We start from the raw sequence: 22,399 nt of genomic DNA, 5'->3' as shown, positions 1-22,399 counted from the left end.
TTACATATATTATTACAGTTATACAGTATATATATATATATATATATATATATATATATATATATATATATATATATATATATATATATATATATATATATATATATATATATATATATATATTTATTTATTTATTTATTTATTTTATTTTTTTACACAAACATAAAACATAGAAACAAAAACTTACTTTTTCACAGGTTTAAACATGTCAGGGGTCAGTACACTAAACCAAAATTTTTTAATACTATTACTTTGGTCAAAAACACAGTATAACAGCAATACTGTTTAATATTGTTACATTTATTATTATTATTATTATTATTATTATTATTATTATTATTATTTGTTGAAGCTATCATGACTTTTCCAGTATGAGTAATTTTAAAATCCCTTAATAATTTCTGCTTATAACTTTTAATATATATTTTAATTTTTAAAAAAAAATCTAGCTATATGTGGACCTAAAAACCTGTCAGACTTGCAGGTGTAATGGATGCTCAAATTATTGGAGCATAGCATATGACACAACAGCTGCTGTTCCACTAATATGTGCACTGACATAGACATATTTCCTCCAGACCTGCAGCAGAGTCAGGCCATCAGATCGGTGTCTCTCAAACGCTGACGTGTGCAGTCACACACATTAAAGTCTCTTCATCTACATCACAGTCGCGATGCCGGATAAATAGGGGACTACGCTGAATGAAAAAGAATAAATGAAAGTTCTTTGGAAAGTTCTTAAATTTAACTAAACAAATAAAGCCTGATTTGAATGTTGAGCTTTTAAAAATATGAAATATTTAGCGTGTGGCTGTTTGTATCTGTTAAATTTGCTTCAACGTATTAGCTAGCAAGCAATTTGCTCATCCCCATTCAGTAAAACTAGCTTATACAGTAGCTAATGTCAATAAAACTAACAAAAAGGGGAAAATGTTAATCAATTTCACAACTGAGAAGGGTATAATCTTATATATTGTAGACTATTTAAACTGCAGATAACACTTTAATGTTACTGAAGTATTTCAATAAAGACTCACCGTGAGTTTGTAAAAGAAAAGCAGATCTCTGCCATTGTCTTAAACGGCTCAGTGCCATTTTCTGTGCCTTCTGACAGTCCATGTTACAGTAAAACCAACAGCTTGAATATTTACCAAAATTTTCCAAAGTGCACGCATGACACATGAGGTGTCAGAAATCTTATAAATGAATTCAAACGTGAAGCCTTGCAGCTATTCAAAGGCTTAACCGCCACTATGCATATGTTGCCACTGGAGGATAAAGGACAGCAGGAGAAAACAAGCATAAATTTGAACCGCCTTGCGTTTTGAATATGTGATAAGACAGGAGGAGCTGTGATTGGTCAAAGAGCAGCAGTGCTCTAGTGAAAGGGGAGGGAGGGAGGGAAAGTCCACCTGCCAGACTAACAATAAACTAAACCTCTGCCCTTCATGCAGATCTGAGGTCAGTTGTTTGGTTTCTCATAATATAGCATAATTCAAAAGCAGTACACACTTGGATTAATCTGCTTGCTTCAAAGTAATGATCTCACCGTGAACTTTGAGATGGAAAACATAAAACAAATGATATATAAGGCCCTAAAAAAAAATAAAAAATTGATTTGTGTTTGGACAACATAAAGGAATTAAGTTAACTTATTCGTTTTTACAAATTTAGGTAGACTAAACATAATACAAACAGCAAACATTCTTATCTGAGTCCATGAAATCAGATATTTTTCTGATTTACTTTTTCTGGAATATTATTTAAAATTTTATTTATTACACACATTATTGCTGGTTTTATATATATATATATATATATATATATATATATATATATATATATATATATATATATATATATATATATATATATATATATATCAGATTTTTTCAACACATTTCTAAACATAATAGTTTTAATAACTCATTTCTAATAACTGATTTATTTTATCTTTGCCATGATGACAGACAGTAAATAATATTTGACTAGATATTTTCAAGACACTTCTATACAGCTTAAAGTGACATCTAAAGGCTTAACTAATTAGGTTAATTAGGTTAACTAGGCAGGTTAGTATAATTTAGGCAAGTTATTGTATAACGATGGTTTGTTCTGTAAAAATATCGAAAAAATATATAGCTTAAAGGGGCTAATAATTATGGCCTTAAAATAAGTTTTGAAAAATTTAAAACTGCTTTTATTCTGGCCAAAATAAAAAAAATAAGACTTTCTCTAGAAGAAAAAATATTTTCAGACATACTGTGAAAATTTCCTTGCTCTGTTAAACATCATTTGCGAAATATATAAAAAAAAAAAAGAAAATCAAAGGCTAAAAATTCTGACTTGAACTGTGTGTGTGTGTGTGTGTGTGTGTGTGTGTGTGTGTGTGTGTGTGTGTGTGTGTGTGTGTGTGTGTGTGTGTGTGTGTGTGTGTGTGTGTGTGTGTGTATAATTTTTAATGGTAAAAAATGTTAGTAATAAAAATACATATCCAAATAATTTGAATAATGAAATCTAGAAATTCTGTGATTTTTTGTTATGTTTCTTTAAATTAAAACACTGTTGTCTTTTATGTTGCCATTTTCTTTGTTTTTGGTCTTGTTTTGTGCTTTATTTTACACAGATTATTATTACATTTTTTGCTGTTTTTTGCTCTACACTCAAAATGTGACTGTTTTGTTCACTACTTATATAAAATGAGCTGAAACAACAAAATTCCTGCGTTTTTATGGGGACAACTTAATTGTTTTATGTTTAATCTACTTAAATTTGTAAAAACTAAATCTAGAAGATTAACAACTTCTATAACAAGAAGTTGGTGAATTATGAGGACATTGTTGATGTCCCAATTTTTTCAAAAGCTTATCAATCAAACAGAATGAGAATTTTTTTTATTTTTTTGAGATATGGGACGGGTCTAGGGATATGGATTAAAAATACAGTTTCTACAGTATAAATTCAATAAAAAAATTAAGTAAAGACCCTATAATTCACAAAAACAAACCAGTGTGTTTTCTTTTTTGGATTATGATATGACGATAACAGAAAAGTGCTTTCTATAAATACTAATCACACATGTTATTGTTCTTGGAAGAATGACTAAAAGTCGTCTTCAGGCGAAGTCATTATTCTTGGCCGTTAAAGGACTTTAATCTGTGCGAGTCATTTATTGACACAAAAGGAAATCAAACAGTCTCCTTATTTCCTGGATGAAGCTGCTGCTCTCTCTGCCTCTCCAGAGGTCACGTCTTTCTTTCACACGTTTTACTGATTAGCATAAAGAAGATAAGAATAGCTATTAGGTGCTGCTGTGTGAATCCTGCTAACTGGACAAACTCCAGGATGAAAGCATGTTGTGGCTGTGAAAAGTACACCCACATCTGCAAGAGCCAAAGCGTGTTGAGTGCATAAAACATTGTGTTAAGCTCGGTTTCCTGGCCTCCTTTGGGAGAGATGTGGAAAATACATGCAACTCAACATCTATGCAGATAAAAATAACAATCAACAACTGACACAGAGGCGGAACAAAGGCTCAGTGGTTAGCACTGTGGCCTCACAGCAAAAGGTCGCTGGTTTGAGTCCCGGTTGGGCCAGTTGGCATGTCTGTCTGAAGTTTGCATGTTCTCCGTGTTGGCGTGGCTGCTGGGTGCTCTGGTTTTCCCCACAGTCCAAAGGCGTGAGCTAAGGGTGAGTTGAATAAAATAAATTGGCCGTAGTGTATTAGTGTGTGTATGAATGCAAGAGTTTAAGTGTGTTTCCCAGTACTGGGTTGCGGCTGGAAGGACATCCGCTGCTTAAAACATATGCTGAAATAGTTGGCGGTTCATTCCACACGAACCCTGATAAATTAGGAACTAAGCTGACGAAAAATGAATGAACTGGCACAGAGCATGCTGGATTTCAGTCATGTTAATTTTCCCACTCCAGAATCAGTGAAAAATATAAAACATAAATTTGTAAAAAAATAAATAAAATAAAAATATTATTGTTTCTAAGTTGTATCTGTTCCCCAAAGCGAGCAAATTTATGAGCAATAGAGGACAAATTGTGATGTTTTTACATTTGTATCATAATAGTGATAAAACTGACCTTTTATTTCAATATATTGTCAATTTGTATTATTTTTCAGTGTTAAATCAGTAAACACCGATCTGATTCTTAGGAAATGTTCATATTAAAATTTTTCTTTTTATACATTTTTTATATTAGCAAAGTTTTTATTGAAAAAGTTGTGCTGCTTATTATTTTTGTGGACATTTTTTCAGCACACTAACAAATAGAAAAATCCAGCATTTATTCATTCATTCATTTTCTTTTCGGCTTAGTCCCTTTATAAATCAGGGGTCACCACAGCGGAATGAACCGCCAACTTATCCAGCATATGTTTTACGCAGCGGATGCCCTTCCAGCTGCAACCCATCACTGGGAAACACCCATACACACTCAATCACACACATACACAACGGACAATTTAGCCTACCCAATTCAAGTGTACTGCATGTCTTTGGACTGTGGGGGAAACCGGAGCACCCAGAGGAAACCCACGCGAACACATGGGAGAACATGAAAACTCCACACGGAAACGCAAACTGACCCAGCCGAGGCTTGAACAGGGACCTGCTTGCTGTAAGGCGACAGCACTACCTACCTAGCCAGCATTTAATTAAAATTAAAAACAAATATAAAGTCTTTATTTAGATTTTTAATTAATGTGTCATTATTAAAGTGTGTAGTTTAAATGTATGTGTGTAACTGAATAAAAAAAACATATTTATATATATTGAGTGGCACTGTCGGCAACATGGTAGTGCAGTTGGTAGCACTGTTGCCTTACAGCAAAAAGGTTACTGGTTCGAGCCTCGGCTGGGTCAGTTGGTATTTCGTGTATGGAGTTTGCATGTTCTCTTGTGTTGGCGTGGGTTTCCTCCGGGTGCTCCGGTTTCCCCACAAGTCCCAAGACATGCGGTACAGGTGAACTGGGTAGGTTAAATTGTCCGTAGTGTATGTGTGTGAATGGAAGTGTATGGGTGTTTCCCAGTGATGGGTTGCAGCTGGAAGGGCATTCGCTGCATAAAACATATGCTGGATAAATTGGCGGTTCATTCCTCTGTGGCGACCCCTGATTAATAAAGGGACTAAGCCGAAAAGAAAATGAATGAATGACGTCTGTACATTTAAAAATGCACTGAAAACAACATAAAATTCAGCATTTAATTAAAATTGTAAAAATGTGTAATGTCGTTATTTTGATTTTTAATTAATGTGTCATTATTAAATTGTGTAATTTCATTTTATGTCTGGAACTGAATAAAAAAAGTGGCACTGTCTGTACATTTGACCAGCTGTGTGCAATTATTTATTCTTTCTATTAATTTTGTTTTAAAACATTTTGTGAATGAAGCCTGTTTTAACAAATTATGAATCTATTTTTTTTTGCTTATACTTGTGTTTTGTTTCTTTTATTATTGTTTATGTAAAGCACTTTGAATTCACACTGTGTATAAAATGTGCTAAATAACTTGCCTTGCCTAAGCTTAATGGAGAGACATACAACATACTATTTGCTTCTAAAATAGGACAAGATATTATGTTTTGAGGTGCATTAATAATCTACAGAAAAACTAGAAAAATAATAATGCTTATTAAAGCCTTTAAACAAAGTTTATATACAATTTTACAATCTGGAATGGATTCTGTGTATTTATAATTGTTGAACAGCCCATCAATTGTTTCTGTCCCTTTACAACAAGATTGGCTTGGTCTGAGCATTTCAACACTGCCATCTAGTGGTACTCAGTGAACAATGTCAAAGAATGCTTTATCAATCTGTTCACTCGAGAGGGGTATAAACGGAGGTCGGAGCCAGCTCCAAGTGGGTGGGCCTTCGAGCTCCAAGTGGGCTGTGCAAACCTGGAGTTTTTAATTATTTTATTTATTTAGTCGTATTTAGAGTTTAATATTGTGCTTTATGAATGTGTACACCCAGGGCCGGATTATCCAATGGGCATTATGGGCACGGGCCCAGGGGCCCGTGAGCATTTGGGGCCCCTGCGAGAGGCGAAAAAAAAGTTTTTTTCTGAGGCGGAAAAAAGTTATTTTCGGAATGTCGCTTTGGCATATCTGCTGTCTGACTACTAGAGACAATATGACTAAAGAGCGTTGAAACTGCCACTGTCAGTGGCGCAGCGCATTAGTGCCTCGCATCGTGATCAGAGGCCTCCAACTCGATCCCGGATCGAATCCATCGTCTGCTGAACTCACCCTTATTTTTCTCTCCATCACATATCGGATTGGAAATACATTTAACAAGAAGGAAATGTTTTTTAAAATTAAAATAAATATGTAGTTAACCTTTAGCCTTTTTCAGATGTGCAAAAACAGTATCTAAAAGTTTATTTTATTGCAAATAATCTGCAGCTAATTTACAGTATAAAACAGCTTATTGTTATTTTCCACATGGTCTTAAATGTTAGCGACATCTTAATACAATTAATCTGTATTTAGTCGCCCTCTTCTGAACCCTGGTTAGCCTGATCATCTGCCACAACTAGCCCTACTTCACCCACTTTCTCCGACTTCATGGCACATAGCTTAAAGACACATGCCTTAATTAAGATGTCTCCCTCTCTGTAAAAAGAATCTATTGCTTTAGACAATATATTATCTCCTCATAGCAAATAGTCGCTACCATAGTATTATTATAATTTCATCATCTTCTTCTTATTATTATTATTAGATTATCATCATCATCATCATCATATTTAAAACGTGAGAAAAAGGCACCATATATAATCAATTATAAGCACGCAGACTTTTTTTTCTTGATTTCTTTTTTATTTTTTTCAAAACTAAATGGAATGCTGTAATTGGTCAAGCGTGGAAATGCAAGTCTATAAAATAACGCGCGCTGCTGTGAGCGGACTGTAGTGTAGTAGGTGTCGGATATCAAAATGAGTGAAACAAGTGGATTTAGCAAACGCAAGCGAAAAAGAGAAAAGGAGGAGAGGGAGGCCTCTTTATTGAGGCATGTGCCATGCATTCAGACCTTCTTCAAAAGTACCCACGATGATGAGGAGGGGAACGAGGGTGAAGAAGACGTTATGGTGACGTTAGGTGATCAAGCTAGCGTTAACCGCACGCAGGAGGCTAACGGCAACGCGGCACAACATGAGGCAGAGCCTGTGGCTAGTTGCAGTGGCGGGAACAGCTGCAGCACAGACTGGGTTCATCATGTGTCTGACCCTGCTTTGTGGGGGGTAGTTAATGATGATGCTCGCGCCGTCCTGATTGATCGTGGGTCTGCTGCGTTCCACAACAGGCAGAAGAAATATCCAGGCTCAACCCGTGATGGAGGTTTAGGAGGGAAAGTGCGCTCCCTCACTAATGAATTGCTTCATTGCAAACTGCCAAACGGAGAAACAGTTTCTAGAGACTGGGCCACATACTCACCATCTACAGGTAGTATTTTTTGTTTTGCTTGTATGCTTTTTTCAACAAAAAAAAATCAATTTACAAGTGGCTTTTCTGATTGGAAACATCCCGAACGTGTGCGTGAGCATGAGAAAAGCACAGAGCACTGTAATAGCATGTTAGCATTACTTCGGCGCTCATCTGGCAGTGGAACAGTAAATGCTAAACTAGTACAACAGTTACAGGATGAAAAGCGTTATTGGCGCGAAGTGCTCAAACGGGTTGTGGCTGTCATTAAATTTTTAAGTGAAAGAGGACTGCCTTTCCGTGGTGATAATGAAGTTCTTGGATCACCACACAATGGTAATTTTCTTGGCATTCTGGAAGTCATTTCTCAGTTTGATCCTTTTCTTGCTGAGCACATTAATAAATATGGACAGATTGGTAGGGGCAACACATCCTATCTTTCATCAACTATATGTGAGGAGTTGATTCAGCAAATGGGTGAAAAAGTGAAAGCTACTATAGCTGCAGAAATACAGCAGGCAAAGTATTTTTCTCTGATAGTGGACTCTACTCCTGACCTGTCACATACTGATCAGCTGACGTTCATTTTTAGATTTGTGAACAAAGAGGGGAAAATCATTGAACGATTTCTTGGCTTTGAACCAATTGAGAGTCACACAGGGCAGAGTCTGGCTGACACTGTAATGGCAATGCTTGACAATTTAAACTTAGATATAGCAAACTGCAGAGGCCAGGCATATGACAATGCAAACAATATGTCGGGGCGATATAATGGGCTTCAGGCTCATTTGAAAAACAAAAATCCTTTAATCCATTACATACCATGCGCAGCACATTCCCTCAATTTGGTGGGGGTAAATAGTATAGAAGGCTGCTGTCAAGATGCAAGCAAGTTCTTTGATCTCATGCAGTCCTTGTATGCATTTTGTGCAAGTTCTACTCATAGATGGAACGCATTTTTCAATAATGCAGAAATCAAGGTAGACATGACATTGAAATCACTGTCATCAACACGTTGGAGTTGCCGTGCAGATGCATCTAAAGCCCTTTGTGGAAATTATGCAAAAATCAGGGAAGTACTTCAGAACATGTCCTCTGATACAGGAGAAAAACGTGAAACACGCATGGAGGCAGCAGCACTGAACTCAAAATTGGGCACTCTTGACATGTCATTTATGTCACAGTTTTGGCACTGTGTATTAAGCAGATTCAAAGTAACAAGTGAGGCATTACAAAAGCCAGACATGGATCTGATGACTGCAATTCGTCTGTTTGAGTCTTTGAGATCATGGGTTTTATCACTTCGAGACCAGTTTGACCATTTTGAAAGATCTGCGAAGAATGTTCCTGGCGTGTGTCAGTCATATAAAGATGAACTACAAAGGGCCAAAAAGCGGAAAGGATTTCCAGATGAATCTACAGAGCATGAAGTAACTCTGAAAGGCAGTGAGCGATGCCAGATAGAAACATTTAATGTCATTATTGACAGGCTAGTCAGCTGTTTAGACCACAGAGTTGATGCATATCGGAACATTAATAACAGGTTTGGGGTTTTACTAAACCTGGACACTGAGGATTTGCCTACTGTTCGTAAACATGCTGATGCACTCTGTGCTTGCTATAATTCAGATTTAGATCTGAACTTTGCTGATGAAATTATCCAGTTCAGGTGTTTTGTAAAAAGTGAGCTGGATAAGTCTCCTCAAAAACTGCTGCAGGTGCTCTTGAAACACAGTCTGCAGTCAACTTTCCCCAATGTGTTTGTAGCTCTACGAATATTTTTGACATTGCCAGTTACAAACTGTGAAGGAGAAAGATCATTTTCACAGATGGCAAGAATTAAAAATGAACTCAGAACAACACAAACACAGCAACGTCTCAGTGCACTGTCGCTGATGGCCATTGAATCTCAGCTGGTCAAGGAGTTAGACTTTGATGATATTGTAGCTGAGTTTGCTAAAAGAAAAGCCAGAAAGAAGTCTTTTTAAGAGAAAGAGAGGTCCTGAAAAGGAGAGAGACAGACAGGAAAAGCCTGTTAAAATCAGAAAAGGAGAGAGAGACAGATAAAGCCCCTGAAGAGGAGAGAGAGACAGATAAAGCCCCTGAAGAGGAGAGAGAGAGACAGATAAAGCCCCTGAAGAGGAGAGAGAGACAGATAAAGCCCCTGAAGAGGAGAGAGAGAGACAGATAAAGCCCCTGAAGAGGAGAGAGACAGATAAAGCCCCTGAAGAGGAGAGAGAGACAGATAAAGCCCCTGAAGAGGAGAGAGAGAGACAGATAAAGCCCCTGAAGAGGAGAGAGAGACAGATAAAGCCCCTGAAGAGGAGAGAGAGAGACAGATAAAGCCCCTGAAGAGGAGAGAGAGACAGATAAAGCCCCTGAAGAGGAGAGAGAGAGACAGATAAAGCCCCTGAAGAGGAGAGAGACAGATAAAGCCCCTGAAGAGGAGAGAGAGACAGATAAAGCCCCTGAAGAGGAGAGAGACAGATAAAGCCCCTGAAGAGGAGAGAGAGAGAGAGACAGATAAAGCCCCTGAAGAGGAGAGAGACAGATAAAGCCCCTGAAGAGGAGAGAGAGACAGATAAAGCCCCTGAAGAGGAGAGAGAGACAGATAAAGCCCCTGAAGAGGAGAGAGAGAGACAGATAAAGCCCCTGAAGAGGAGAGAGAGACAGATAAAGCCCCTGAAGAGGAGAGAGAGAGACAGATAAAGCCCCTGAAGAGGAGAGAGACAGATAAAGCCCCTGAAGAGGAGAGAGAGAGACAGATAAAGCCCCTGAAGAGGAGAGAGACAGATAAAGCCCCTGAAGAGGAGAGAGAGAGACAGATAAAGCCCCTGAAGAGGAGAGAGAGACATATAAAGCCCCTGAAGAGGAGAGAGAGACAGATAAAGCCCCTGAAGAGGAGAGAGAGACAGATAAAGCCCCTGAAGAGGAGAGAGAGAGACAGATAAAGCCCCTGAAGAGGAGAGAGAGACAGATAAAGCCCCTGAGGAGGAGAGAGAGAGACAGATAAAGCCCCTGAAGAGGAGAGAGAGAGAGACAGATAAAGCCCCTGAAGAGGAGAGAGACAGATAAAGCCCCTGAAGAGGAGAGAGAGACAGATAAAGCCCCTGAAGAGGAGAGAGAGACAGATAAAGCCCCTGAAGAGGAGAGAGAGACAGATAAAGCCCCTGAAGAGGAGAGAGAGACAGATAAAGCCCCTGAAGAGGAGAGAGACAGATAAAGCCCCTGAAGAGGAGAGAGACAGATAAAGCCCCTGAAGAGGAGAGAGAGACAGATAAAGCCCCTGAAGAGGAGAGAGACAGATAAAGCCCCTGAAGAGGAGAGAGACAGATAAAGCCCCTGAAGAGGAGAGAGAGACAGATAAAGCCCCTGAAGAGGAGAGAGAGACAGATAAAGCCCCTGAAGAGGAGAGAGAGACAGATAAAGCCCCTGAAGAGGAGAGAGAGACAGATAAAGCCCCTGAAGAGGAGAGAGACAGATAAAGCCCCTGAAGAGGAGAGAGACAGATAAAGCCCCTGAAGAGGAGAGAGACAGATAAAGCCCCTGAAGAGGAGAGAGAGACAGATAAAGCCCCTGAAGAGGAGAGAGAGACAGATAAAGCCCCTGAAGAGGAGAGAGAGACAGATAAAGCCCCTGAAGAGGAGAGAGAGACAGATAAAGCCCCTGAAGAGGAGAGAGACAGATAAAGCCCCTGAAGAGGAGAGAGACAGATAAAGCCCCTGAAGAGGAGAGAGAGACAKATAAAGCCCCTGAAGAGGAGAGAGAGACAGATAAAGCCCCTGAAGAGGAGAGAGAGAGACAGATAAAGCCCCTGAAGAGGAGAGAGAGACAGATAAAGCCCCTGAAGAGGAGAGAGAGAGACAGATAAAGCCCCTGAAGAGGAGAGAGAGAGAGACAGATAAAGCCCCTGAAGAGGAGAGAGAGAGACAGATAAAGCCCCTGAAGAGGAGAGAGAGAGACAGATAAAGCCCCTGAAGAGGAGAGAGAGACAGATAAAGCCCCTGAAGAGGAGAGAGAGACAGATAAAGCCCCTGAAGAGGAGAGAGAGACAGATAAAGCCCCTGAAGAGGAGAGAGAGACAGATAAAGCCCCTGAAGAGGAGAGAGAGAGACAGATAAAGCCCCTGAAGAGGAGAGAGAGACAGATAAAGCCCCTGAAGAGGAGAGAGAGAGACAGATAAAGCCCCTGAAGAGGAGAGAGAGAGAGACAGATAAAGCCCCTGAAGAGGAGAGAGAGAGACAGATAAAGCCCCTGAAGAGGAGAGAGAGAGACAGATAAAGCCCCTGAAGAGGAGAGAAAGAGACAGATAAAGCCCCTGAAGAGGAGAGAGAGACAGATAAAGCCCCTGAAGAGGAGAGAGAGAGACAGATAAAGCCCCTGAAGAGGAGAGAGAGAGAGACAGATAAAGCCCCTGAAGAGGAGAGAGAGACAGATAAAGCCCCTGAAGAGGAGAGAGAGACAGATAAAGCCCCTGAAGAGGAGAGAGAGAGACAGATAAAGCCCCTGAAGAGGAGAGAGAGACAGATAAAGCCCCTGAAGAGGAGAGAGAGAGAGACAGATAAAGCCCCTGAAGAGGAGAGAGAGACAGATAAAGCCCCTGAAGAGGAGAGAGAGAGACAGATAAAGCCCCTGAAGAGGAGAGAGAGAGACAGATAAAGCCCCTGAAGAGGAGAGAAAGAGACAGATAAAGCCCCTGAAGAGGAGAGAGAGACAGATAAAGCCCCTGAAGAGGAGAGAGAGAGACAGATAAAGCCCCTGAAGAGGAGAGAGAGAGAGACAGATAAAGCCCCTGAAGAGGAGAGAGAGACAGATAAAGCCCCTGAAGAGGAGAGAGAGAGACAGATAAAGCCCCTGAAGAGGAGAGAGAGAGAGACAGATAAAGCCCCTGAAGAGGAGAGAGAGAGACAGATAAAGCCCCTGAAGAGGAGAGAGAGAGACAGATAAAGCCCCTGAAGAGGAGAGAGAGAGAGACAGATAAAGCCCCTGAAGAGGAGAGAGAGAGACAGATAAAGCCCCTGAAGAGGAGAGAGAGAGACAGATAAAGCCCCTGAAGAGGAGAGAGAGAGAGACAGATAAAGCCCCTGAAGAGGAGAGAGAGAGACAGATAAAGCCCCTGAAGAGGAGAGAGAGACAGATAAAGCCCCTGAAGAGGAGAGAGACAGATAAAGTCCCTGAAGAGGAGAGAGACAAACAGGAAGAGGTATTATTTGTGTGTGTGTGTGTGTGGTTTCAGATAATTTTAGGCTTATAATCAAGTTGACCCACAGTATGCTGTTTATTTACTTTTCATCACTAGGAGAGTAGAGAAAATACAGGGAGAGGAGAAGAGAGACAGAGCTGAGGAGGAGACAAACAGTAAGGAAACATTAAGTGTGTTTTATGTAGGACTCAGATTCAAAGAACTGGATTGGCATTATGTGCTATATGCCTATGATATGAATTATGCAGGGAAAAGTCCTTATATTGCTGCTGGTTTGTTTATATATATATACTGTAGAAGTAGATATTTGTATACATTAAAATACACAAAAATATATTTTAGTATTGCATCAGTGCACCTGAACAAATATACTAAATACCACAAATTTTACTAGTTTTATTAGTATTTCTTCAAAGTGCTTTGTATGCTTTAAAAATAAGTTAAATCTTCATATATATATAGAGAGAGAGGGAGATTAATAAAAAATTGTGATTTTATTATTTTTATTTTATAACTAAGGGGTTCGGCCAGGTAGGGGGCCCTACAAGACATTGTGCCCAGGGGCCTATGACTTCTTAATCCGGGCCTGTGTACACCTAACCCAAAACCCAACCTCACAGTAACCTGTTGTGTTTTATTAACATCTACACCTAAACCCAACCCTAAACCCAACCTCACAGTAACCTGATGTGTTTTATTAACATCTACAGCTAAACCCAACCCTAAACCCAACCACACAGTAACCTGATGTGTTTTATTAACGTCTACACCTAAACCCAACCCTAAACCCAACCTCACAGTAACCTGATGTGTTTTATTAACATCTACTTCACCTACACCACTTAAACCCAACCTACTTGTGGTTTTAGTTCCTCCCACTTGGAGGTCACCCAACCTACCTGCGATGTAATCCCTCCCACTTGGAGGGTCTCTAGGCTGCAGCGATACCTACTCGGTTCATTCAGTCTCCATTTCAGAGGTCACCACAATGGAATGAACTGCCAACTATTCCAGCATATGTTTTAAGCATTGAATTCCCTTCCAGCCGCAACTCAGTACTGGGAAACACCCATACACAATCACACACACACTACAGCCAATTTAGTTCATCCAATGTATCTATACCCTATACAGAGCACTCAGAGGAAACCAACAATAACAAGGGAAGAACATGCAAACTCCACACAGAAATGCCAACTGATCCAGCCGTGACTCAAACCAGCAGCCTTCTTGTTGTGAGGTGACAGTGCTAACCACTAAGCCCCAGTGCCGCCCTCTCAGTCAAAGGACTAATCACATACCTTTTCCTCTGAAACCCGACGGGTGAATTTTCCTCCTCTTTTTGGTGGCAGGTTGTTTATCGTTCTTTACAGTAGTTTTGACCACAGAAGCCATTTTAACTTGAGCAGATGAATTTCGGCTAACAGCTTTCCTCCAGTTCCCCTCAGCAGGACTAGTAACACTAAACACCAAAAAAAAAAATAGCATTTCATTATATTACTACTATATATTTTTCACCCTATAAGAACAAAATCCACCAGGTTTAAAAACACTGCTCTACCATATATCACTAAGTGACACATCTTACAGAACAAATATGAACTAATTAATAAAGGTTTGTGTGATCGTAGTGTCTTTGTAGTGCCGTGCAGAAAATAACTTCACTAATTTGGTGCTTTTTTCAGTAACCGTAATTAATTAATGATGCTAAATGTGTTTTTCTGCTGGTGCCTTGCCTTTAGGCCTATTTTATTTTTTTATTCTCTTTATTAGCATAGTTACTAATAAATATCTGATTCACTGAATCATTTATTTAAACTACTTGCTTATGGCTGATTCGTTTAGGAACAAGTTCATAAAGACTTGAATCCTTAACTGATTAAAAAAAATTGAACGATTCATTTGTGAAGCCGCCGGCTTGCTTTGTTTTAGGACTTGTGGAGCTGCGCATTGATGGATTTGCTCTTCAGTGTTTGGACTTTCAGCAGTGAAAATTAAACCACACTGAACAGAACTAAACCGAACTTCAACTCTGAAAACTGGACTGACGCAGTTTTAATTTACTACAACTTCTACAGTACGTTAAGTTGCTTCGACACAATCTACATGGTAAAAGTGTTTTAGAATTGCTATGAATTTTAAAGAAAAAATGAAGGAAACACCAAAGTGTTGCTTGTAGATGCACAAAAGTTCTGCTCTGGCATTGTTTGGAACTACTTTTGTACTTTAAAAAGTGATTAGCGGTTAGCACAATCACCTCATAGCGAGAAGGTCATTGGTTTGAGTTCTGGCTGGGCCAATTGTCATTTCTGTGTGGAGTTTGCATGTTCTCCCAGGGTTCACATAAGTTTCCTGCGGGTGCTTTTGAATGTGAGAGTTTCTGGGTATTTCCCAGTAATGAGTTGCGGCTAGAAGAGCATCCGCAGCATAAAACATATACCGGAATAGTTGGCAGTTCATTCCGCTGACAACCCCTGATAAATCAAAGTCTAAGCCGAAGGAAAATGAATGAATGACTTTACTTAAGTAAATAAATGATGTGCATAATTATAAAAAATAAGTTAAGCCAACGTAATTTCAAGTTGCCATTGTATTTCAAGTTACAATGGATTTACTCAGCTTTCAAAGTAAAGTCAACATGTTGCTTTCAGGGCAATGGGTTAGCTCACTTTTTTTTAAAGTAACTGTTTGCTTTTTACAGTGTGTTGGTTAAGCGGAACAAAATACATTTTGTAATGTATTATCTACAATGCAATCACTCAATATTAACTCCTTGTTTACACAGCAGATGGCCTTCCAGCTGCAACCCAGTACTAGGAAACACCCATCCACTCTCACATGAACACATACACTGCGGTCATTTTTGTTTATTCAATTCACCTAAACGGCATCTCTATGGACTGTGGGGGAACCCGAACATGAGGAGAACATGCAAACTCCAAACAGAAATGCCATATTTTTTTTCATTTGTCTACAAGAGAATTATCAATGACTCCAGCCACCCAAGCCATAGACTTTTCTCTCTGCTACCCTCAGGCAGACGGTTCAGCAGTATCCGGTCACGCACCAGCCAGCTGAAGGAAAGTTTCTTTCCTCAGACTATCAGGCTAATGAACCCCACACAGACACTGTTCTATACCCCTCATTGCACACCATCAATATGTAGCATGCACTGCACTTTAACCAATCCATACTTGAAACAATACTGCCTACAACTATGTGGACACCTATTCATTGTACATATTGCTGTCAATCTTACATTGTCCTGTTTTTTTTTTTGTTGTTGTTTTTTTGGGGAGTATGCTGTTGTATTTTGCGTAGTATTTGCACTGTCTGTATTTTGTACTGTCTGGAGCCAGCACCTAAGCTTTTCACTCATCATAGCACACGTGTTGCTGATGATATGACAATAAAAGTGATTTGATTTGATTTGAAACAAACCATCATTATGTAATTATTTAATTATTTGCTTACTTACTCTAACTTCCCAAATTAACCTAGTTAAGCTTTTAAATGTCCCTTTAAGCTGAATACTATTATTTTAGGGTGCTTTCACACCTGACTTATTTAGTTCGGTTGAATCACACTAGAGTTCGCTTTCCCTCTTGGTGCGGTACTGCGGTTTGTTTGGGCAGGTGTGAATGCAGCAATCGTACTCAAGTGCGCACCAAAAGCGGACCGAAAAAGCGTACTGAGACCTGCTTGAAGAGGTGGTCTCGGTACGGTTTCAAACAAACCCTGGAGTGGTTAATTTTTTGGTGAGAATATGATTCGAACTAAAACAGACCCAACCGCAAAAACTACTGCGCCTTTTGGACTAATCCAGCTGCCGTAGGCCGATGCGCTGTGCATTATGGGAGATGGAGGAAAAATATTTGTTGACAGCGCTTTACCAACAGAGAGAGAGAGAGAGAGAGAGAGAGAGGGAAAAATCTACCTGATGGATCGTTGGTCATATTTCTGCAAGATGACCATGTTGCAGTTTAGCTAAATAATTCACGCCTCCTCCTGAAGTGACGTGCGATGCATTAAAACATTGTTTTTTTAGCCGCAGCTGCTTCATTCTCAAAATGTATAGTTTGTCTAAAGCAGGGATACAATTAGCCAGCACAATCGTCCCTGCATAGTAAAAAGTGACATTTTGTGTCTGCCGGTTTTGTTTACTTGCGGGAGTTCATTGGCATTTTCCCGCACGTGAATTCTGACCAATCGATAAGCAGTTTAGGAACTATGTTCAACAACATCTGGCCAATGAGAGATGTGGATTTTGTCAGATGACTACATTTTGGTTTTTTTCAACTGGTTCGGACCAAAGCCAGCAGTGTGGTGTGAAAAAACCTAAAGAAGGCAGAAAATGCAACAATGTATCATTTATTGCCCTTGGTCCGGTCCAACTAAAGCAAACTATAGATGTGAAAGCACCCTTAATGGCAAAGATAAAATAAATCAGTTATTAGAAATGAGTTATTAAAACTATTATGTGTAGAAATGCTTTAAAAAAAATCTTCACCTCCGTTAAACAGGGGGAAAAATACAGGGGGGCTAATAACTCAGGAGGGTGTTAATTCAATGACTTCAACTGTAAATTATAGCACCATGTATTATTCTATTGGTCTAAAGTAACAGAGCTAAACAGTAGACAGTGTGTAAGTTTTGTTTGGATGCAGTCACGCTACACTGAGCAAAAACTTCCCATTTGTGCGCATTTGATGTGTTTATGTCACAAGACACAAAGGTTCTTTACTTTTCCTCCTGACTTGCGGCCAATGGCCTTTTGTCCCTGACAGATCTGATGTGTCGCACTGAAGATCTCCTGGCTCTGCTGTCAGAAGGCCTCTTCAATTCATGACACGGCTTCTTTGTTGACGGTCCCTTAGGGAGCACTGGATCCTGCAGCCAGAGAGATTCCCTGTAAAGTCTCTTCCTCCTATAGGCACAGAAATGGTATACGTTTAGCACATTCGCTTCTGACATGAATCACAATGACAAGAGTGGTAGACAAGCTGACCTGGCAGGAGGTGCATAAACTCTTAAAATCTTAATCCACTCAAAAAAGTTTATTAACTCCAACAATGAGGTTTTATACTGCAAAATAGATTTTCTTATTTAGAGTTTTTGTCTAGTCTCTAGTTCAAATATTGAACAATTTCTAGAAAAGTAAAAAATATAGTTGTTTTTTTCAGAAATAATGTCAAAATTAAGTATGCCTGTCACAATAATCAGTATATCAACTCATTGCGCAACACATGGACATGACCTCATTCATTTTTGGTGAAGCTATATGCACTCACCGGTCACTTTATTAGGTACTTTATTAGTTTACTAGTACCAGGTTGGACCCCCTTTTGCCTTCAGAACTGCCTTAGTCCTCTGTGGCATCGATTCAACTAGATATTGGAAATATTCCTCAGAGATTTTGGCCCATCTTGACATGAAAGCATCACACAGTTGCTGCAGATTTGTCGGCTGCACATCCATGATGTGAATCTCCCATTCCACCACATCCCAAAGGTGCTCTATTGGATTGAGCTCTGGTGACTCTGGAGGTCATTTGAGTACAGTGAACTCATTGTCGTGTTCAAGAAACCAGTCTGAGATGATTCGCGTTTTATGACATGGTGCGTTATCCTGATGGAAGTAGCCATCAGAAGATGGGTACACTGTGGTCATAAAGGGATGGACATGGTCAGCAACAATACCCAGGTAGGCTGTGGTGTTGACACGATGCTCAGTTGATACTAATGGGCCGAAAGTGTGTCAAGTAAATATTCCCTACACCATTACACCACCACTGGCCATTGTCCTCTGACCTTTGGCATCAACAAGGCATTTGCGCCCACACACCTGCCGTTCACTGGATATTTTCTGTTTTTCGGACCATTCTCTGTAAAGCCATAGAGATGGTTGGGCGAGAAAATCCCAGTAGATGAGAAGTTTCTGAATTACTGTCTGGAACCAACAACCATGCCACATTCAAGATCACCTAAATCATCATCCTTCCCCATTCCGATGCTCGTTTTGAACAGATCGTCTTGACCAAGTCTACATGCCTAAATGCATTTAGTTGCTGCCATGTGATTGGCTGGTTAGAAATGTGCGTTAACGAGCAGTTGGACAGGCGTGCCTAATAAAGTGGCCTGTTAGTGTATATCGCCATGCATAAAAAACGATTCTAGCAACATTTTAGCTGATTGTGCAACACCTCTAGCTCTAATGGAGGTGTCAGTGTAAGTACAGTATGGTTAAAAAACACTAGTATTTAATATAAATTACTTTAGTATATTTTCAAGTGGGTGTCTAAAAACTGAAAATAGATCTGGCAGCAGATATCACAGCCTCTGCTACTGTTTTACCCTGCACTTTGGTGTTAACATTTATTATTATTTATTTAGGATGTGCATGTTCACATTCTGACTCCAATGCCTAGTTGTTAAAATGACTTTAATTAAATTAAATATTCTTAAGAATAAAATGATGCATTCTTTAGAAGAAATAGTGCCATAATATTGTTATTTTGGCATTATATAATGAGTGGCATAAAATGACCTTAAAATGACAATCTTTTATCGCAATATATTTTGGTGCAATATATTATACAACAACAGAGTTTTTCCTTATAACAAGCAAAATAATCTGTAAATGGGGTAAGCAAAATAATATTAAGCGATTATTTAGATTATTTATTTATTAGATTATTTAGCTCATCCCTTGGGCAGTTTTTTTTTTTTTTTTGCTTGTTTTAAGGAAAAACAGACAAAATTTTGACATTTTATTTCTTTAAAAAAAAAATTAAATTGTACTCGTCTAGAAAATGCAGCTTGATTTAAGACTTTTAAGATATTTGGACTAAAAACAAGACAAAAACTCAAAGTAAGAATAGCATTTTTTACAGAGTATGAAGAGCTGCAGAGCTGAACTGACATAAATGTCACTTTTTTTTACATGAATTACAGTAATACTGTATGAAACTGTGATTATTTGACTGGTCTTGTGTTTGTTGTTAGTTTGGTAATGAATTCAGAACTTTGAAACAGCTTGAACGATTATGTTTAATTGGGGATTTCTGGACATTGAAGGGAATGTTGTCTGACAGCCCAGCTGGAAATCATAGTGCTATCAGCAGTGGGAGGTCAGAGGTCACAGTTCACTGCACTAAAACTCCATCTTACAGAGCGGAAATCCAATTTAGATTAAGCCGAAGTTACTTTTTATCAACTAAACACATTTAACTTCTAATACACTTTATACATCTATGGGTTATACAGATTTTAATTAACCAAAAAAAAAATGCAATACACACTTACATTTTGTTGTTTTATTTGTATATTAAAATGTAGCTTGATCCCTTTTCTGAGTAAATAACGAAACAAATGCCACTTAGTGTACTTGTTGTCAGGCATATTTAAATCAAAAATCATTCTGGTGATATAAAAAGACCCTATTTAAGGGTAATTTTAAATTATTATACCATGCCTCTATTCTTCAAACCATACGGTTTCACACATCAGCCAACAAGAATTGTTTAAACATTGTTTAAACACTTAGCATGTTTGCTTATCATTTTATATACTTTACTATATTTTAACTCGCTTTAGGTTTTAACTGGAAACACTGGCGAGATCTCAACTTACAGTATAATTACTAAATATTAATGTAAGAAACTAATCCAAAACTAAAACATTACTCATACTGAATAGATTAAATCTAGCTGATTCAGCAGGTTGACAGAGATAAAGGCGTTTCTTTGGTGACTGCAGTAAACAAAGCAGCATGCTGTCAAATCTTGCAGGAATGTATTGATTTCATAAACTACAAAGCATCCCGATATTGGCAGATTTGATTCAGGCAAACTTTAGCATACGACCATGCATTGCATGATCAAGAATATTATAAAATTTAATACCTTGCAAAATAGCATTTAAGACTTTTTAATACTTTTAAATTTCTCTACATTGATTTATCAACCTTTAATACCTGTTAAAACCCAGCGGACAACCTGATATAAAACCTATATGAAACTTCGAATAATTGTTATAATTGGAAATTTAAACAGTATTTTAACAGTTTTATTTTATAACTCGTGGCCCCACTAAAACACTGTATAGACTGCTAAGTCACACTAACAAAATAAGTGTCATTAATTAAAAACAAAGATTACATTCATTCATTTTTCAAGCAAAGCATTTCACAAAAAGAAGTTAGGTTTTAAATTATACAATTTTCATACTGTTATACACTCATGCTGTTTTGACGTTGTTGTTTTTATTACAGTCATAGTTCAGAACTTCAGACATCCTAATCACTGCACGTCTAGAATCATCAGTTCTTACATTGAAGATTCTTGGTTTGATATCTTTAATGCAGTATTAGGGCATAAAAACGTACATTTAATGCCAAAAGATCATTCAATCATGTACAATGAAGATATTCAGTACATTCCTGACAGAGAATATGTCAAAACTTTGATTAATAATTTGGATTTCAAAGAATTTGATTGGGACATTAAATTAATTTCCTCAGCATTTGGTTTCTTTTGCACCCTCAGGTTCCAGATTTTTTTGAATCTCTGCCAAATAATGCCATATCCTATCATCAACGACGCAGAAGACCACCTGAATTTATAAAGTTACTTATGACTGGTTTTGTGGTGCAGGCTCACATATTCTATATAGAGGTAAAGTTGGTTTTATATTCGCACATTCGTTCATTTAGCAGTCTCTATATTGTTTACCATGTTACTTTGAATATTCGATCGGAATTAGCATGCAGGTATGACTTCTAAACAACATTAACCCTATCTAATTCTCTGTGAACAATGCTGTACTTTGATAGTCATTTACTGCTAATATGATTTCCCTATTTACAATTAGCAAACAATACTTTTCTGAAATTATATTATTAAGGAGAATGTCTGAATACCCGAATATAAAACCAACTTTACCTCTACATATTCTATTCATGATAGCTACCCAGTGCTGTGTTATATTCAATCAATACAGTATGACATGGTGCAAGAAGTTTTGTAATGCCCATGCAGGCTACATTTTAAGTTAATAAACAACAGTCAGCTTTTTCAATAATGTACTGTGTCAATTTAAACAATATTAGTGTTTTTCTGTCTAGTGTTGTTGTTGTTTTTGCCAGTTAGAGAGAACAAAATGAATGCATGCGCAGCTTCCTCGTGTAATCATGAACTTCCAGCTTGACCGCTTCATTGATCACAGACCAGACGAAACACTCCTTCAGTTCCACACAATGTGCAACGTGAAGACTCTATTGTAGTCAGATTACAGAACATGTTAAAATCAGCTTGAAGACACACTGTCAGGATTTAACACTGCAGTATTAAGACACAAAAGTCTGAAATAACGTTATTAATCAATTACGGTTATTACGACAAACTTTGGGTACGTTCATTGAAGTAAATCACACACAACTTACACAGACAAAACAAATAAACTTATATCCCACTGTATCTCGATAACGTTAAAATTCTGTGCGTATTTTGGGGTCTCTCAGTAGGCGTTCCCAAACGGACCCGGACAAATTATACACAGGCGAATGTCATTTACGCTTACCTTTCTCTGATGGTCACGTGATGCGAGTTTTGTTTGCTATAATCCATTTTTGTCAACAAACATAAATTCCCAGCTATTGTGTTTATTTTCCAGCAGTTCTGAGTGGGACATTCAAACTGGAGAAACTCCCCTCTCCGCTCTGAGAGGAAGTGTGTGTGTGCGTGTGTAAGTGTGTGCG

At 38.5% G+C, this 22,399-nt stretch overlaps 1 protein-coding gene across 5 annotated transcripts in view; it reads right to left on the bottom strand.

Moving 5' to 3' along the window:
* The window catches only part of rgs3b (regulator of G protein signaling 3b), a 107,650-nt gene extending 85,268 nt beyond the window's left edge, over positions 1-22,382 (bottom strand). For 3 of the 5 annotated variants that reach the window (XR_012406473.1, XM_068221553.2, XM_073951578.1), the window contains exons 1-3: positions 22,222-22,382; positions 17,388-17,570; positions 13,945-14,105 (exon numbers count right to left, since the gene is read on the bottom strand). Coding sequence is in view for 4 of the 5 variants with exons in the window: in XM_068221553.2 (XP_068077654.2) it covers positions 13,945-14,105; positions 17,388-17,570; positions 22,222-22,268 (391 nt within the window). In the remaining variant the exon portion in view is untranslated. Of the gene's footprint in view, positions 1-1,037; positions 1,381-13,944; positions 14,106-17,387; positions 17,571-22,221 lie in introns of those variants that run through there. The other 2 variants (XM_068221554.2, XM_073951579.1) reach the window with 2 other exon arrangements.
* Between the last annotated feature and the right edge of the window lie 17 nt (positions 22,383-22,399).

Source organism: Danio rerio, chromosome 5, assembly GCF_049306965.1.
Source record: "Danio rerio strain Tuebingen ecotype United States chromosome 5, GRCz12tu, whole genome shotgun sequence".
Taxonomy (NCBI): Eukaryota; Metazoa; Chordata; class Actinopteri; order Cypriniformes; family Danionidae; genus Danio; species Danio rerio.
This window is presented reverse-complemented; position numbering and strand designations above follow the sequence as displayed.